This window comes from Drosophila sulfurigaster, chromosome X (assembly GCF_023558435.1).
Source record: "Drosophila sulfurigaster albostrigata strain 15112-1811.04 chromosome X, ASM2355843v2, whole genome shotgun sequence".
NCBI lineage: Eukaryota > Metazoa > Arthropoda > Insecta > Diptera > Drosophilidae > Drosophila > Drosophila sulfurigaster.
Window position 1 is genome coordinate 10540004 of NC_084885.1, and position 19485 is coordinate 10559488.

Genomic DNA, 19485 nt, shown 5'->3' on the forward strand with positions numbered 1-19485 from the left:
TCGCTCTCGCTCCTGATCCGCCTGACACTGCCACTGCCAACTTTCTGTCCCCCTCGCTCCTTCGCATAACTTTTTGCCATTCACACTTTTTGGCTTTCTCCATCTCTATCTTTTTCTCACTCTATCTCGCTCTCTCGTCTGTCTGACTCGCTACTCGCCGCAGCACAATAAAACATAAAACGATATTATCGAAAATAAATGAGATATATATAGACGCTATATATGTATGTGATCCATTCGCTGGAGAGCGAGCACAAAGACTCTCTCTCTCTTTCTATCTATATATATATATATTGCTCTCTTGCTCGCTCGCTCTCTAGCGCATCGTCCAAGCCGAGATCCGAGTTTAAATCGTTGTACATATAGTTGATATTGTTAATGGTTTCTCCTCAGGCTGCAGGCTGCGTCAAGGCGTCCACCACTTTGTTCTTTTTGGCATTCTCGACATTCTACATATAGATGTACCGAACCACTACCAATTACCATATATATATATATATATATATATATACTATATATATATGTATGTGTGTACAGACTTATGTACAATGTGCTACCAATATATATATGTATAACAAAAGCGAACACCAATTGAAAATGCTGTATAAAATTTAAAAGTTGTTCAAGTCGATACCAATAAAAAATATAAAAAAATCTTAAAGAAAAACAATACAAAATGGAAATGAAAAAAAAAAAACGAAAACAAAAATAAAAAAAAGACAATGCTGTAAAAATTATGACAAACTATGTATGTATAATTAATTAATGAAGAAACGTTGCAAATTAGTGAAAATAAAGATTACAAATTACAAAAAACAACAACACAACAAATTTGCAATTATTTCTGAAGCGAACTCATGTGTATATATATGTAGTAAGTACGTACATCAATTGAATAAAACTCATTTAATTTATTCCAAGAAATTGTTGTTCATACTCAATGGAAATTCATATTATTATGCACTTATCATTTTGATATTAATAATTTGACAAATTAGAGAGTTTTCGCCTCTATTGAATTTCTCTCTACTTACCAGGGAAGAGGAGGAGTCATTGATGAAAGTATGCGAACGAATTTAGTATAATAATATACTATACATACTTACATATGAATGTATCTATTTGGATCTTTCTGTGGGTTTATTTAATTAACGTTAATTCTGGCCGGCTGACGATCTTTGCCAATATTTGACCGCCGGCCTGCAAATATTCATTGAGCAAATAAACATTAGGTAAGTCGCGTGTACAAGCTCAGCCCACAACAGATGCAGAGATACATCTACCGACAGTCACGGCTACAACGACAGCCAGAGTTACGGATAAATTTAGCTGCCTACATCGTTAAGCTGTTTGATCTTTAGCGATCCGAATATCGTGAGAATGTCAAATTGTATGCGAGTACTTGTGAATTGCAAAGAGTGAGAGAGAGAGAGAGCGAGGGAAGCTGGAAGGGAAAATCTATAGTGGCTGGAGGCTTAGACAATTGCTAAACTCGCATCCTAATGAGTAAGATACATTTCAGTAAAGGTGCATAACCGTTTTAGGATGACCTCACATAAAACTCTGTAGATGGGATTTTATGTGTCGCCTAGCATTATATTAAATATGCTTTTTAATCATTTTTGTATATCTATATATTCTTACCGTTAGCTCAATTCAATACCAGCAAGATGTAACTCTTGTCTACTCTATACAATTTTATATTAATTTAGAGAATTTAAATATATTCTTTAATACCTATATAGTTTTCTTTTTATATATTTTTCTACAATATTAACTATTGTTTTTCTGATTTCTGAAAATTTGTTTGCGAGCAGATACAAATTATTTAAGAAATACTTTTGTAAGAGCAAAAAATGCCTCATAGTTGCTTTGGTTGACAATCTGGTATATTTTGCATTCTATGGTATTTTTTTAAAGTGATGTTGTATTAATATATACCAAGTATAGCCTATGGTATATATATTTTTTTTTTTTAGTAATTTTGTTGTATATATTATCTTGGTAAATTTTCAGATTAATACCTCACAGTTGTGTTACACCTGAAAATATTTATAATATTGAACTGAAAAGTCAAGTTGTATTTTACCAAAACAATTAAACATTTGTTTATTATTATGTTTTGTATAAATTGGTTCGTATAATAGTCTGCACACATTTAAACAGATCATTTGTTAAATTAAGTTAATTTTTCAACATTTTGTATCATATTTACAGCTGTGAACTTTGAAATAGCAGTGTCAGGGGTAAACTAATAAAAAGGAATATGCAAATAATCTGTATAGTTTTTTTTCTGTCGCATTGCTATTTCAAAGTTCACAGCTGTAAATATGGAATAAACATAAAATACTTTTCAGCATCAATGACACTTTTAGTTTCTGAAAATTTCAATAAAAATAAAAAAACGCATTTCGTTTGTTGTTTTCTTGAATGGTGTTTATTTTGTATTTGGGGTTTTGTTTATATGCTTTCATTGCTTTATGTAATAGAATAACTTGTTTTTTTCTTTCTTTATAACATATGTAACTAAAATTTACAAATATTTTTTTCTTCCTGTGCTCTGCCCTAAATAACGATACGACGAAAAAAAAAAAAAAAAAAAACAATAATAATAATAATAAGAATGGTAATAATAATAGTAAGGTATATTGTTACATAAAAACAGTGTGTGTTTCTGAATTTCTTCATCTTTATATGTAAAATATGTATGTAATATGTATATGTACTTGTATTATGTAACATGCATTAATAATAGCAATAGCAATAGCAATAATAATTATAATCATAATAATAATAACAACAATAACTGCCAGCAGGCGTTGCTGCTCACACAATGATCCCTGCTTGATCCTTCATTAAAAACATTTTTCTTCTTCTTCATCTTAATCTTCATTCACTTTCTTTTCTCTTTTTATATACTTTCTTCTCGTCCATCCAGCCGAACCAGAACCTGCTCTCCTTGCTGCTGATTTAGCCGGCGCCGGCGCTTGCCAAACAAAATTTGTATTAACTGATTATTCCACATCGATAGTACAATCGTTTACTATCGTTATCGATGTGTTACATATATTGGTAGCATTACGGTTATCGGTTCTATATATCTTATCGCTGGCTTGTGGGCATTTTTTGTAAATTCCAATCGACATGTTTAAAGCGACGAAAACAAAAAAAATTAAAAAAAAACTGTATTTTTCTCTGTACTTAAATTCTAGACACAAAAAATTGTTATCGTTATCGTTATCATTAATCATAATTACTGACGATCCGAAAAAAAAATCGTAAAACATCCGTATAATGTCGAGCACACTATACATATATTTCTTTTTCATTTTTTTTTGGTTTTAGTTTTTTTTTTGTTGTAAATACATACGTACAAAACAATACGAGTTCCCGCCCCCAAAATGGCGGGGTGCTGCAAAAGGAGTTGAAGCGGTAGTTGTTGGTGCGGGGGGGAAAGGTGGAGTTGGATGCCTGGAAGGTTGTTTGAATAGGGCGGGTTAAGTTCTGTGTGCGGTTTTTGATATCATACTATTGCAAGGTGTTGGTTGTTGTTAATCGGTTGTTAATCTGGGGCTATTGGGCTGTGCTATTGTTATCGACAGTTATCGATAGTATTAGTGAATCGTTTGTTGCTTAATTGAGCTCCTTTCGCGTCGTATTGGGCAGCAAGAGGCACATAAGACCGCCGCCAATTAACAGTCCAGAGACTATGAACGTCGGCACCGGGCAGAAATGATCCAAGAGCTGGGCAATCACAATGTTGCCAATGATGCCACCCAAACGGGCGGCCACCATCGAGATGGCCACACCGGTGGCACGCAACTTCGTGGGGAATACTTCGGTGATGAGGCAATCAAGTGCGGCATTTGCCGCCGAGATCGCGCCACTGAATACGGCCGATACCAAGAGATTCTGCAACGAGCTGCGCACCAAATACATGAGCGCCGAGCAAATGCCAGCGGTCATTGTGCCGGCAATCAGGAAGAATCGTCGTCCCAACATATCCATGCCAAGGATGGCAAACAGATTCGCTGGCAGGGCGGAGGCAAGCGTGATCAGCGATTCCATGAACACAGACGATGGGATATCTGAGTTGCATGTGCCATTATCGACCTTGGACTTGCTCAGCGTGACAACGTACTCGGTGACGCCGCAAATGTCAGCCTCCTGATTGGGATGACCCTTCTCGTACTCCTCATAGCGATTGAACACCTCTGGGAACCACATCATCAGACCATAGTAGCCAATGTGGAATGTAAAGTTGATGGTGATCGAGACAAGTGTGAATCTCAAGATGGGCGATTTGAACAGATCGCGACTGTGGTCGACCATTCCACTGATCATGCGATGGTATTTGCCCTTGAATCCCTGGGCGCTTTCAGTGTTCAGTTTCTCATCGACCTCCAGATCATAGACCATATATTCTTCGGGCTTCTTTTTCGTGTTCGTCACAAAGATGCCCCGAAAGATGGCCAATGCCTTGTCCTTTTTGCCGCGAGTCAACAGGAATTTGGGTGATTCGGGCAAATAGAAGAGCAGGAAGCCAACCAGAAACGATGGGAACGAGCAGACCAGCAAAAAGATACGCCACGAGTTATATGTGAAGTATTGTGAGATGAAACCAATTTTCGTGGGAATGATCAGCCAGGCCAAACCGGCCACAAACAGGTTACCAAAGGTCCAGAAGGCAGCCATGAAACTAAGCATGGAGCCGCGTTTCGCTTTCGGTTGGAATTCGGCGAAATACGACCAGATGACAGGACCACTGCCGCCCAGCCTGCAAAACAAAAACCAAAACGAAAACAAGAAAACAATAAATCATTAGTTAGTTATTCAAATGAATAAATTTAAATTTAACGGTCGAATGCGACAGCTGTCTGCTATGACACGGCAGCCTACGCATGTGAAAGCTGCATGCTACGAACTGCAAGCAGCATGCATACACTTCACCTTGCAGTGTCGCAGCAATCAGCTGCTGTATGTGTGCAATTCGGTACAAAACGTGACGAGTCATGGCCAGATTAATGTTGTTGTGTAAAATTCGTACGACCAGCGCCAATTCGCATAAATAATTAGCAAACGATTGGCAAAACTAAACTGAAACTTGAACCCCGCCGTCATACTACAGAGGGGCGAAAGTTTTGCGTTGTGACGAGGTGTCGAGAGCGAAGCGAGAAGGCTGTGAGTCAGCTTGAAGAGGCCAAGGCAACGGCAAAGGCAACATCAACAGCAAACAGCAAAGGCAATGTGATTTTCCCTCATTGTATGTTTATAGACTCATTTCAGATATTTTCGGGCCAATTCGCACGAGGCAAAGACCAAAACGATATTAATAATAATAATAAAATAATAATATATGCATGTTTGCTTGATGGAACAACTGGCCAGAAACGCTTAATTAGCATAAAAAGTCACGAATATTGTGGCTCAAATATTTTTGTTGTTATTTATAACAAAGTTAATTGAATTAACACCTCGGCGCCCGTATTCGTATTACCTCTGATGTTGTTGATGCTCATGTGTCACTCGATCAACACAGTGAACAACAGATGCACAAGAAAATTGGGATGTTCGTTTGGTATTACTATAATTTTTGTTATTTTGTTATTTTTGGTTTTTTATGGACTGGTTTTGGGTATAACCAGGCATTGCAAAATATGACCTAGACCGTCAATTCCCACACGTGGGTGTAGTATTTCTAACCCATAACTTTGCAGCGCAATTAAAGTTCGTTGGTAAACAATTTGAATGTTTTGGGGGGAATTTTTGTTTGATATTCCGAATTGCATTTAATTTGAATGTGCTAACGTACAATGGAGTGCGAACAAAAGCTAAGTGCTACAACACTGCTGAATGCTTCACTAATTTCAAAGAGTGATTAAAATTGATGCAGAGCAGGAATTGTTGATATTAAGCTTATTATGCTTCCAAAAGTCAGTCAGTCAGCTTTATAGATATAATATGTATGTGTAGTATATAGAATCTATATTATAGTTGTGCTTGGTACTTACGCTGCGCCATTGAGAAAACGAAAGAGCATAAAGTAGCCATAAGTTTGCGAAAACGACGAGGCAACAATGCAGAACGCGTTCATAAACGAGATGACAATGAGGATCTTTTTGCGGCCAAAACTGTCGGCAATGCTGCCCCAGAAATAGGCGCCCACCATCATGCCAATGAAGATGATCGAGTTGAGCCATCCTTTCGTTTCCGTGTTCAAGCCCAAATCACATTGTGCCGATGGCAAGATGAATGACATCGAGATGACATCCATTTCCTCCGATGTGCTGACCAGGCCACAAATGGCCAGCAGTATATAATGGAATTTGCCATATTCGCACAGCTCGATGGCCCGCTCAAAGTTGGCGACTATGGGACGGGTCGGTGGTGGCAACGGTGTCTTGCTGCGACGACGCTTATGATCAGCGGCCGCATCATCGGAGCCATCACCGCCGCCCCCAGAGGCCACACGTTCTACGTCCTGCTTGCCATTTTGATTGAACTCGGGCTCGTAGCCGCGATTGTCAGCTGCAAATTGATATTCGGGCTGCTTGCCGCTTGGGGTGCCCAATGAATACGGTTGGATGATCGCCCGATTATCAATATGCTGCGGCGTTGCCGAATTGCCAGAGTTGCCTATCGAACCGGTTAGGCTTGCTGAATGGTTGGGATTGCTTGCTGCGTTGCCCGCGTTGGCCGCGTTGTTCTGATTGTAGTTTGGTTGTAGGCCAGCTTCTACATTATAGGCTGCAAGTAAGCAAAAGCAAACACACACACGCGTTGTTGTATACATTAATACAAAATTGCATTACAACACTTATTATAGAGTAGAAGTCAGGGCTAAAAATATGTTTGAGAGGGTCTTTGATAAGCACTGGTTGAAGTACTTGCTATGGTTTGTGTCTTCAATGAACTCATCGATGAAATACACAATAAAGGCTAATATAAAGTACAAATTTAATTGAGATGTTCTTAAATAAGCACTGGTTGAAGTATTTGCTATGGTTTGTGTGTTAAATAAACTCATCAAAGAAATACAGAATAAAGGCTAAAATAACGTAAAAATATGCTTAAGAGATTCTTTAATAAGTACTGGTTGAAGTATTTGCTAAGGTTTGTGTCTTAAATGAACTCATAGAAGAAATACGCATTGTAAACTACTAGTTTAAGTTAAATAGATCACTTTAAATATTTGTCATTTTAAAACAATGCATCGATCGTATGTAATTTTGTATATAATGTACAATCTCTTAACTCTTATCTGTGCATTGATAGTTGAGAGAGAGATAAATTACTTATGTATATACAAGGAGGCAATACTTACATTCGCTTTTACTTTTTGCAGAATCACCTTCTACCATTCTATAGTTCAAGTTTTGGTTTGGTTTTTGTGCGCGTAGCAAAAAAAATATATATGAAAATTCAAAGAGACTTTGGTTCGGGTTTTTGGTCCGGTTCGTTAACTGTTCTTTGACTTTGCCAAGCTCGATTGCTTAGTAAAGTACAGTTATGCTGTTGGCTTTGCTTTGGCCTTTGAGTGATCTGCAAATAAACGAAAAACAAAATAAAATGCATTAAAAACAATATTCAACACAAATAAACTCATAAAAAAAAGAAAAGCATAAAATGAATAACGTAAACATTTCGCACTCGAGTCGGAAATGTGCGAGAACTTCAAGTGCGCTCTTTGCTCTCTCAGTTAGCGACAATGTAGAATGATGAGCAATCGATGATTGGGGAGGAGGAGGATGCGAGGAGGAGGAGGAGGAGGATGCGAGGAGCGATGCATCAATAGCGATCGACCCCACGCTCAATCGACAGATCGTTCAATTGGGCGTCTAAATTAATGGCCCATTAAAGTGTAATTGAAGAAAATGAATAAATGGAATACGAATACAAATGCATACGTAATGTGTGTGTGTGTGTCTGTTTGTGATATATTCGGACGACGACAATGATGATCGACGCCTGAATGCGACCACAGAGAGAGAGAGAGAGAGAGAGAGAGAAAGAGAGAGACGTCTAATTGACGGCACAAACAAGCCCCAAAATGTACGCCCTAATTGTTTAATAAAAAATTATGCCCAAAAATAGACGAGCAGCAAATTAACCAAATGCCGAAGGCGTGCAAAAAAATAAATACATGAGAATGAGAATTAGAATTAGAATGAAAATGAATTCGATGTATTTAACTCGACTGTTCAACTATTGAAATTAAATTGGTAATTGTCGCAACGTTGCGTATTTTATAAGCAATTCTCGAAATTAAAAACCCAACACAGCACAGCACAGCAGCAAATGGCCTGATAATCGCTGGCTGTTAAATCTCGCCACTTAACAGCAGTCTGTTAATGTGCTGTTAAATGAAAGCCAGGCCTGCAATTGATGCGTTGCGTCGCGTTGCCAAGGCAACTTATATTTGAGTTTCACATTTGAATCATAAAATGTAAGTAATACTATTTGTCAACTTATTTGAGTATCACATTATGATTATAAAACGCGTAAGTAATATGATTTATAAACATTGCTGGTCGGGTTTGTTTGATATGTTTATTTATGTATTGGCGTCTGTTAGCTAACAGAGCTGCTGTTAATTAACAGCGGCAGCCATGTCGATTCCTATTTCTACTATGTATTTTCATTTGCATTTGATTTCGGTTGGTCGACTTCGATTTCGATTTCCGTTTTATCGTGTGACAGCGAGCATTGCTCACTGACTGACTGACTGACTGACTAACTGACAGTTGCGTGACTTGTCAGTAATTTTCTGGCTGTTTGCCTTTTGTTGTTGCCGATCGACGCCATTGTTGTTGTTCTAATTTATGATTTATTGCGCGCGCGCACACACAAACACGTTCGCAATCTTTCACTTTATTTATTTATTTATTGAAAGAACAGAACGCGGCACAGCGCAGAATAGAACAACAACAACAACAACAAGAATGACAACAACAACAACATTAACAATTATGTGCATCAAATCGCTTTACATTGAACCTGCCAAGATAACAAACAGCGCTCGCATGTGAAATGAAGGAGAACAGGAACCGTAACCAAATCCAAAACCGAATTCAAAACGAGCTTTCAAAACACAACGAGAGAGAGAGAGAGAGAGTGTGTGTTTAACAGCGAGAGCGAGCGAAGTGAGGGAAGAACGTACAAAATGTAAACTAATTATGTATCTATTTTATTCAATTTGAGTTTCAATTTCCATTTCAATTGCAATTGCGTTTGTCGATTGCGAATGAATGAATTCATATGGTTTTTCAATATGCACACGTTCCCTTTCAATCCACATCTACATAATCATTAGCGTTAATTGCCGCGATACAATGCAACAACTTAATAAACCGATTAACATCTTTCGCTCTGAGTATCTGCTAATGCCCGATGCTTATCTACAATCTGTTCAAACGGTTTGACCTCCGCCTACGCTTTACACGCTTCCGCAAATCTTTCACCCTTCACCAGGCTCGCTCACTCGGTTTATCTGTCCGTCCGTCCGTCCGTCCGTCCCTATGTCTGTCTGTCTGTCCGTCTATTAACCTTGGTTTGGCGCACGTGATATGGGTCAAGTTGGGGGCAGCGATGGCAGTTTCTAGCAGTGAATGGCAATTTCTAAGCATCTAGAACGTATGTATTGCCATCTGATTATAGTACGGATATGAAATGTGCATTCAACAAAGAAAGCATAAATCATCGACGCGGGGGCATAGAGAGGGGAGGCGAGAGCAATGTGCAAAATATGGAAATGATATGAGATTCCAGTTTCTGTTTTATTTATTTATGATCTAGCGATCTAACTAGTCTGATCGTTGCAATAACGCAATTCAATCGTAAGTATAATCAATCTGAGACTCGCGGATTCGAATTGGCTTCAATGTCGCATTGGGGAGCTGAATGGTTCGGGTCGGTTTCTCTGTCCCATAAAGGGGGAATCGAAACCTCTTTATATGGCACAGCATGTTTTTTTTTGTTCAATTTTGTTCATTTTCATTTTCATTTTTTCTATTGTTTTTATTTTCGCAATTTGTTTGCATATCTCTAACTAATTAGCACTTGAACAGAAAAAAACCAAGTCGAGGCGCTACAAGTATGAATCAAACACTTTTCAGATCTCTTCGATTTCTTGCAAGATGAAACGAGAGAGGAGATTTTGCAGTCTACAATATAAAAATAGAGATTACATATTTACTTATGCAATTTGGACCTTGTAAAATGCTGTCAAGCCATGGGAAAGTCTATTACAACATGCTATTCGAATTTGTAACAGTCGCTAGAAGAAATTCAATTTTTGCAATACATATTGCTAACCAATTACCACAATGTTTACAAAAGTCTCTCTTGTCCTGCAAAACTTTCGACACTCTAACTGTAAAGAGCGTTAAACCAATAAAAATATTTTCAGAGGCTTCTTCTCATTAAATGGAGAAATTGCAGCGCGTTTATCGGGTTGTTGTCACCCAACCTAAGTACGGTAATATATCATCGTAATAGCAATTTGTTTATTATTTGTTTTGTTGTAGCTCGACACTTTTTTAAACTTCATAGATTTATTGTTTACCTGCTGTGCGATGAAGTTCTTGTTTTCTTATAAAACGTTTTTATTTTTCCGCATGAAACTTAAATGTATTCGTATTTAATTTCAATTTCCTTCGTTTCTGTTTCACTTGCTATCACTTGAGTTTTATTTTTTTGTTGTTTGTATGTATAACGTTAAACTAAATGATTATATTTGTTATTTATAATTATTGCACTCTTTGTCGAGTCTTTGTCAGCTGTGCAGAAATTGTTTGTTATTATTATTATCGATGTTTGCAATTCTTTTAAAAGTTCTTGCTTTGGTTGTTGTTGTTGTTGGTGCTGGATTTACTGTCAGCTTGAATTTGACTGGCGACCACATTAATAACTTTCAACTTGTTGCCGTCGGCTGGCTTCACAAATCGCATTTGCGCCAAACTTCAACTCAAACTCCGAATGAAAACAAAAAGAATTAACTGATAAACGCGTTTGCAAAATTCGTTTTGTTTAATAAGATTTTATTATTTGTTTTGTTTTTTCGTATTATTCTTTTTGCGTATGTTTTGTTTGGTTAACGGGAGCGATCTCGTTAAGCGTTCGAACGCGTCAAACAGTGGAAAGTATCTGAGACGCGCTACGCGCGCGCTTTTAAATACAAGCTGCCATACAACAAAAAATCTGAGCCGGGAGCGAGTGCGAAGTAAGCATCAATATCAGAAGCAACAACAACACCAACAACAACACCAATACATCAACAAGCAGCAGCTGTTACGACGCGCTGCGACAGCGAAACGAAATGGCAATGGAACACGAGCGACGCTTAACTCACTGCTGATAAGCGCCTCTGTTGCTGTTCTTGTTGTTGTTGTTGTTGCTGCTGTTTGGTTGTTGATCATCGTTGACCGATTGGACGCTGCGGTCGCTTTTGCCATATCGTTGCCTAGTTATGTGAGGTGCGATATCGTGATATTGCAGCTGCAACAAGCAATTTTATGTTGCGCAGTGTTGCCAAACTTCATAAAGTACTGAGAAGCTTTTAGGTTCTTCCTTAAAGCGTATCGTTTATCAGAGTATGAATTAGACATGTGCGTTATCTTTTGAAATTATGATATCGTGATATTGCAATTTTATGTTGCGCAGTATTGTTAAACTTCATTAAATAGTAAAAAGTTTTTTCACTCTCTTTCAGACTAGGATATGCGTGTTTCTTTTCGAAATCGCGATATCTTGATATCAGTACGAAATGTAAGCTTGTGTAAGGTTGTTAAACTTCGTAAAAGTGTGACGACTTTTGACGTTTTGTTGTGCAATGTTGCCAAGCTTCATATAAGTGTGACGTCTTTCTGCGCTCTTGTTGAGTGCGTAATGTAATACAACGATATCAGGATGCTGCCCTTCCAAAGCAATCATAGTATATGTAGTGCAATGTTGCCAAAGGTCACTGTTTATGATCTATAAAATATTATAAGCTATGTGTGTTCTTTTGGAAATAACAATGTCATAACATAACAAACAAAACTTCAAACCTTCTATTTTACAAATATATGCTATAACATAGTAGATTATGTTAGAATTTATTATTTTTACAACATTTTGCAATGTTGCCAAACTTCTGAGCAGCTGCTCTTGATTTCGATTCGATGATCATTAATAGACAACGTATAAACGCTGTAAATGGACAGCTGCTTAATTAATATTCGAAGAGTGAGCGAGCGTATAAGATTTGTAATGCAAATGAATTTCATAGATAACAACAATAATACTATGGGGAGAGTACTCGCACTCGTATTCCAAATGGGCGGTTCAATTGGATGCTGTTGCAACTGTACCACACACACAAACATACACAGATTTTGCATTCTTTTGTTTACGATATTGTTATTGCTATTGCTATTATTATTGTATGGCTCTGATTCTGATTCTGACTCTTTCCGGGATACGTTGAGACAACAAACAGCACAGCTTTGATAAGCAAAGTGTCTTCCCGAGAGAATTGGAATTGTTATTGAAGCTGCTGAAGAGAGAGAGAGAGAGAGAGAGAGAGAGGAAAGTGTGGGGAAGAGGCGGAATGATCTTGACGCTTCATTTGCTACAAAATGTCACAGAACTCAGAACTGAAGTATGTACATGTGAAATTCAATTGACAATTGATGACAGATTGCACAATGAGTGAACAGAAAGACAGAGAGAAAAAGAGTGAGAGTGAGAAAGAGAAAGAGAATCCCCCCAAAGAGTCCCGCATTTCGTTAAGGGAATTTAAGCAATTAACGACTTTATTGATCAAAGAATAAGTGTATCTAGTATGAAAAGGCATTATTATACACACTCTTGATGGCATTATTATTATTAATATTATATGTGAGTGCACAAATACAAACACATATTGAAATTGTCTATGGTATATACAATGTATATATGTATATAGAGTGATTATTGATACACTTTTAATCGATGCTATACTGAGCTCGTGTGCTTATACCATGTGACTCAGTTCAGGTCTCTCGGGAGAACTTGGAACTCGCACATCGACGCCAGATGATACTTGGAACTGGGCATGAGCCCTGAGCAGCTCCCTCCCAGGCGGCGAGGCGACTTAATTACAAGTCCCTCGATAAAGTTGTTTTTCTCTCTCTCTCTCTCTTTCATTCATTTCTGTTGCAGCTGTTTTTCTTGTTGCTGTTATTTCCTAATTGTTGCCACTCAATTAAGACAGTGTTTTCAGAATTTTATTCGAAATTTGTGTATTTTTTAATACCCTATAAGTGGGTGTTATGCCACTGGCCTTTAAAGTAGTAAATATATACATATATATATAAGTACTTTTTAGCATTTATTTATATATTACTCTGATAAGGCTGATGTGCTCAGTCGTCGCTATGTCTGTGACTATATAAAGACAGAATACTACGCGCAGCCTTAAACAACATGTAGTAAAAACTAGTTGAAGCTGCTGGAATCAGAATCTTAAATGCTGGATTGAACTGCTAAAATAAATATTTGATAAAGCAAACAATGAAAATCATGTTTTAGATATTACAAGAAGATTTCGAATAGTTGCTTGCGAACATTAAATGATTTTAATTTCTAAAATGTAAAGCTAGTTAACGATCGGCTAAAGTAATTCTCTTACTTCGTTCGAGTGAAAAATCGATATATCACGTAAATTTCCCAATTATGATCCCAGGGTATTAGATTTTTTGCGCTGTTTGCAAGCGATTGGAAAGTAACAAAAATAATAATTTGTGAGTCAACGCACAGCGCACAGCTGTGTGTTTTTTGTTTTCATAATTTGTTTTTTTTGTGTTTTTTTCGAAAATTTGACACATCGAATAACGTTCTCCACATCCATGTGACGTCAATTCGAGAGATGAAAATATTCTCCTTCCCCGATTTAATAGACACGCGTGTTCTTCTTATACTTCTCTTGTTCTTGTTCTTTTTTTTTGGGTTCGTTATGATGGTATGAATATGTAGTATATTTTTATGGCATTAAGATTTATGTAGAGCATTGCGAAATATTGAAAATTCGAATTTGAACGAAGAGAAATATATATACTACATACATAACATATATGTTATAAGAACACTCACTTTGCTAAATAGATGTACACACATATCGCAAGCATTGTGCTTTATTTGGGAACGTGCTTGGCATTTATGAAGAAACGTTTAACTCGATCCACTCAACAGAACCGAACAGAGATGAAGAAAAGCGAAAAGCTTTGTTTCTCGAGTCCGTCGTTTACATAATGCAACCGATTCTCGTCTCGTAACGATATCGATTCAAAGACGTGTCGTCTCTTCAATTTTACACAATGCGAACGAACAACGCTTTTGCAGTTACTTTTGCTGCTGCTGCTGTTATGCGGGCATAATTAAATTAATTACTGTTTCAAATGCTTAGAAATGGTAGCAAAAAAAAAAAAAGAAAGAATTAACAAAAAAAAAAGGAAAAACTACAATTGTCTAGCGACTGTCAACGTTGTGCGCAAACATTTTTTTTGTTAATAATTATTCCAGTTGTCGCTGTGTTTTGTTTTGTTACTCGCTGCCTGATTGACAATGTAATTATGAAAATGGCATCAAGAACAAAAGAACAAAACAAATCAACAGGTAAGAATTTTGTGTACACGATCGAAAGATCGCACAGTTGAATACTCTCTAATTCTAGACCGAAAACTTTGGCTTAAATCTACGAAAATACAGCTCAACAAGTGAAGTTCTTTACTGCTAATTAACGATTTTGTAACGCGTCAATTTCAGCGCATAAAATTCATTAACTAAAATTTAAACAGTTGCTCTACAAGTTGTGAGCAACAAAGTCAAAGATTGCAGCTAAAATTTCTATCCTTATTTTGTTGTCTGAATTTCTTAAGCAGTTAAGCTTTTGGTTGCAGTCCTCGCTGTGGTTATTGTCCACGCTAAACGATCGCCTTGAGGGTGATGCGTCTCGACTGTTTGCCTTTTGTTTCTTGTTGTTGTCGATTGTGCATTTGCGTGTGTGTGCGTGTTTTGTGTTTTTTTGGGGCGTTTTTTTAATGCAGCGACGCGCACATCAAAAAAGTTGAAAATCCCATAACAAAATCGCAGAATAACAATAATCTGTAAACAATAACAGCAATGCTCGAAAAATATACACTCTACAATCTGTATCTGCAGCTGTATATTTTGTATCTTTTGTTGCTGTTGCTATTGCTACTGAATAATTCAATTGCGAGCGCATAAACATTGTTCACCGCTTACTCGTTCAAATCGGTTTGCGTTAGATCTTCTTTTTTGTTTTTTTGTTTTTTTGCCTAGGCCAACTGACTCTCAATTGAGCCACGCCCCTGAAAAAAACTGGGGGCTGCTTGTGTTTTTGTTTTTTGGGCGCCACCTAAAACGCCCTTTTCATCTTTTGATGTGCTCCCAACACATTTCTCTTCTTTCGTTGCGTTTCGTTTCGTTTGGTTTCGTTTGGTTTCGTTTTCGTTTTCTGCGCAAACATTTCAATTAATTGAACAATTAATTGAAAACAATGTGCGAAACGAAAACAAAATTCAAGCTAAACGGCTAACAAAATGCTCGAAAATTGTGTGTAAACGGAAAAACGAAACGAAAACGAAAACGAATCGAGATCAAAATTCAAATTGAAATTAAAGTGTGGAATGGGTGAATTCGAATTGAGAATTGCAATTGAAATCGAGTAAACAACATCGAGCAACAACAACAACAATAACAATATTGTATTTTCATCATTGATTGAGCAATAATATTTCTTCTTTTGCTGGCTGTCCAAAAAGTTCCAAGTAAATAAATGCATGAGTAATGCTCATTGTGAAATATATTGAGCATTATTCAGATTGACACTTGCCTAACGACCCTGACTCAACACAGCAGCAACAATGTAAGTGGGAGGGAGAGCTATATATAAACATATTGATGATTAACTTTACTGATCACTAAACACTGATCAACGATCACATGATCTACAAGATCTCAAAGCTTTCGTAAGATGTGAAAACATTGCTGGGTTTTGAGTTCTTAACATTTTGTTCTCCGAAAAGTCAAATAAGATCTCAATTGATCGCGACCTATATTGTTTTAAAGGAGCAAAATAATAGCCTCAAAGATCCCGACTGATGTCGCTTTAAAAGAGACAAAATATCAACCTCAAAGACGGCTCTGAAAAACTCTTTATTAATTGAGTTAGATAGATTCCTTTTACACATGATTTTAAAGTCAGCTTCAAGAGATTTCAGTTCATTAAATGGTTTTTCAATGTTTCATAAGAAATCTGGAGAATAGATCCTTTAATGAGCATTTAAGAAATAGTCTGATGGAGATATGCAAAAATGAAGATCACTTCCAGAGCTTTAAAAAGTTGGTCAATTGATCACTTTTGTAACTTAGCTGATAGATCATTTTTGATTATTTCGTAGAATTCATTTTAAAGGACACGAGTATCCAGGCGTTACTTTGCAGATTGCATTTTAAGTGAAGCACTGAAAACTTTTTCACTTTTTGAAGATCTTGCAGCTCAATTTATGAAATTATTCGATATGAATTCATCGAAGATCCTCACAAGATCACAAATTATTTGTTAAGAATTCATCGAGGATCCTCGCAAGATCACATTTTGGAAAAAAAGTTCCTTGATATTTTTGTTCGTTTTTTTTTTTAAATACATTTTCACTGAGCTTGAGTCGGGCGATCACTTGAAAGTCTATAACATTGTGCTATCGATCGTCGACAGAGTTCAACATTATTCTATGTTGTTTTGTTTTGTGTTTACTTGTTGCCGCTTTCGCTTTTTTCACTTATGTCGCATATTTTAGCGACAATTTATTTTGTACAAGTATAATTAATTTATCATGCATTATGCATTATTTTGTGCTTACGCTTCGCTAAAGGAGGACATCAACAAAAGAAAAAAAAAAGAGAACCGAATCGAAAAAAAAATTCAGAATTTCGCGCAAATTTGTGTGTGTATCCTTTATCCTGATGGACTTGGGTGTGTGTGTGTGTGTGTGTGTGTAACATATGTGTGTGGAGGATGTTGATGAGCAAGGACCTTTAGCGATCCTTGTTGTTGTGTGTACGCACCTACTGCTTGTGTCTCGATCTTGTTGTCGATTTCGCAAATTTATGGCTCTTTCTGCCTTCCGGACCTGGTTGAATGTGTAGCACGTGAACGGTACTCAGCGAGGGTTAACGGTACTCGATATATATGAATATATATTTAGTTTGTTGTTTTGCAATCAGTTCAAATCTCGGATCACTAGATGGAGAGCTCCACGCAGCTCCAAAAGCGATTGGACAATGCGTTCAGTTTGGCGCCGGGGCAACGTTTTTATAATCGGCTGGCGGCCTCCCTTGACCAGAGACCAATGTCTCTTGGCTCTCCTCTCTCACTCACACGCTCACTCTCTTTCTCTTTCTCTATGTCTTACTCTCTCGCTATCGTCTGTCCGCATCTTCTTCAGCGTCGTCGAGTCCATGTTTGCTCGCTGTCATCGCGTCTCTTTGTTTTGCTCTGCTCACTTGCCAATCTCTCTATCTCTCACCCTCTCTCTCTTTCCTACACACACACACACACACACACACACACACACCCGTACAGCTGTTGCCTTTAGCCTCAGAAACGTTCTATTGACGTTATCTCGGGATCGGGCCGAGCGTCGTCTTCGTCTTCGTCGGCGTCTTCGTTTACTCTCGGAAGCTGCGACGTCTGATGCTTATCACTGGCGACTGTGGCTTGTGCTTATCTCTCCTCTTTGCCCAGAAATATGTAGCGCCAACGCAACACATACTACAAAGTGGTAAAAGCAACACAACAGACAACAGACAGCAACAAAAAAAAGTCAACGTCGTCGCAATGGAAAGGGAGAAGGGCAAAGAAGGGAAAGGGAAAGGCAACTCGCGGTTGCGCGTCAACAATATCCAGCCGTAACACAGAAATAGCTCTATATATATTTTTCAAAAATATATCAAACATGTATGTATGTACGTATGTACGTAGATATGTATATCTGTGCCTTTGCCTGTCTCGGACGATATTTGCGTGCTGATAGCTGCTGTTCATGACCAACAACAACAGCAGAAACAACGACAACCCACCCACCACATGCCACACACACTCCCACCACCAGCCTCCGCCTGTCTTCTTTTTTCTGTCTTCTTTTTTCTGTCTTCTGTCTTCTGCCTTCGGTCGTCTTCTGCCTCCACCAGCCATCGAGGCGTGCAGCGGCAAAAGATCTGCGTAATTGTCGACGTTTTTTCCTCACAGCAAGTGACAAATTCTAACTAAAAATGTAAATGAAAATGAGAATGAAAATGAAAACTGGGGGCTGGGGCTGGGTTAATGGATCTGGCGTCTGGGAAATGAATATTTTGTATCGAGCACGCCAAGTTCAATAATGTAAAGCACACTTTGCCAAGTGTAATGCCAAGTGCACATTGATTGCATTTAACGCACTCGGAGTAATGATTAGGAGTAGCTCCTTAAGTGTTTGCATATCAAGTATACGACCTGCTTCCTTTAGGGGTTGTCATAATTGGCAACTTTTTCAATTCTAAACCATTTTCGGTGTAATCTTTAGAGGATTAACTAAATTTAAAATCACAAAAAATTTGTTTCTTCGTACATTGCAAATATTTTTTCATTAGCAATATCAAGTATACGACTTTGTCATTTTAGGAGTTGAAATAATAAGACACGTTCGAATTCTGAGTCCATTTTTTGAGTTATCTCTGATAACTAAATTTAAAATTTATAATCTTATTTCTCTTGTCATAATGTGAAAATACTTTTTTAATGACAACATCAAGTATGCGTTCTTGTCATTTCAGTAGTTGAAAAAATAATAAAATTTCCCGATCAAAGCTGCATTTTTAGAGTAATCTTTAGAGTGATTATATAACAGATATCACAAACAATCAAATCTTTTTCACTTATTCTGTGAATATCAAAAATTATAAGAAAATTCTCTAATTCGGAGTCTATTTTAGGAGTAATGTTTAAAGTGTTTTTTATCGTGAAAGTAGCAAATTTTTAATAATTTTATTAAACTCATATTAATTTAGTTTCCATGGCTATTTTGCAAGTTGCGAAAATACAATTTTATTAGTAATATCAAGTATACGACTTTATTATTTTAGGAGTTGTAACAATATGAAATTTTATAATTTGAAGTCAATTTTTGGAGCAAACTTGGACTGAAATTTGAAGTAAATTAATTATAATTACATTGTCTCATCTTGCATACTTGTTTCAAGAATATCAAGTATACGACTTTAAGAAAATTTTCGAATTAATCGTTAGAATACCAAATTTTAAGTATTTTAATTGGCCATTATCTTATTTTTCCTACCTATTTTACAGTTTGTAATAATGCGAAAATACTGTTTCATTAGAAATATCAAGTATACGTATTTGTAATTTTGGAAATTGTAATAATATTTGATATAATAATATGAATTTAT

At 37.0% G+C, this 19485-nt stretch overlaps 1 protein-coding gene across 2 annotated transcripts; it reads right to left on the minus strand.

Annotated features, from left to right (window-relative positions):
- Positions 1 to 2409: 2409 nt before the first annotated feature.
- LOC133847815 (synaptic vesicle glycoprotein 2B) lies at positions 2410 to 17329 on the minus strand. Of its 2 annotated transcripts, none has more exons than XM_062283061.1 (4): positions 17107 to 17329; positions 7325 to 7542; positions 6012 to 6747; positions 2410 to 4777 (listed from the first exon to the last, which is right to left on the minus strand). In XM_062283061.1, exons 2-4 carry the CDS (start codon positions 7359 to 7361, stop codon positions 3634 to 3636), a joined length of 1917 nt encoding a protein of 638 aa, XP_062139045.1. In that variant the 5' UTR covers positions 7362 to 7542; positions 17107 to 17329; the 3' UTR covers positions 2410 to 3633. The 2 variants fall into 2 exon arrangements, with proteins under 2 accessions (XP_062139045.1, XP_062139046.1); XM_062283062.1 differs by lacking the exon at positions 17107 to 17329 and adding an exon at positions 10565 to 10586.
- Between the last annotated feature and the right edge of the window lie 2156 nt (positions 17330 to 19485).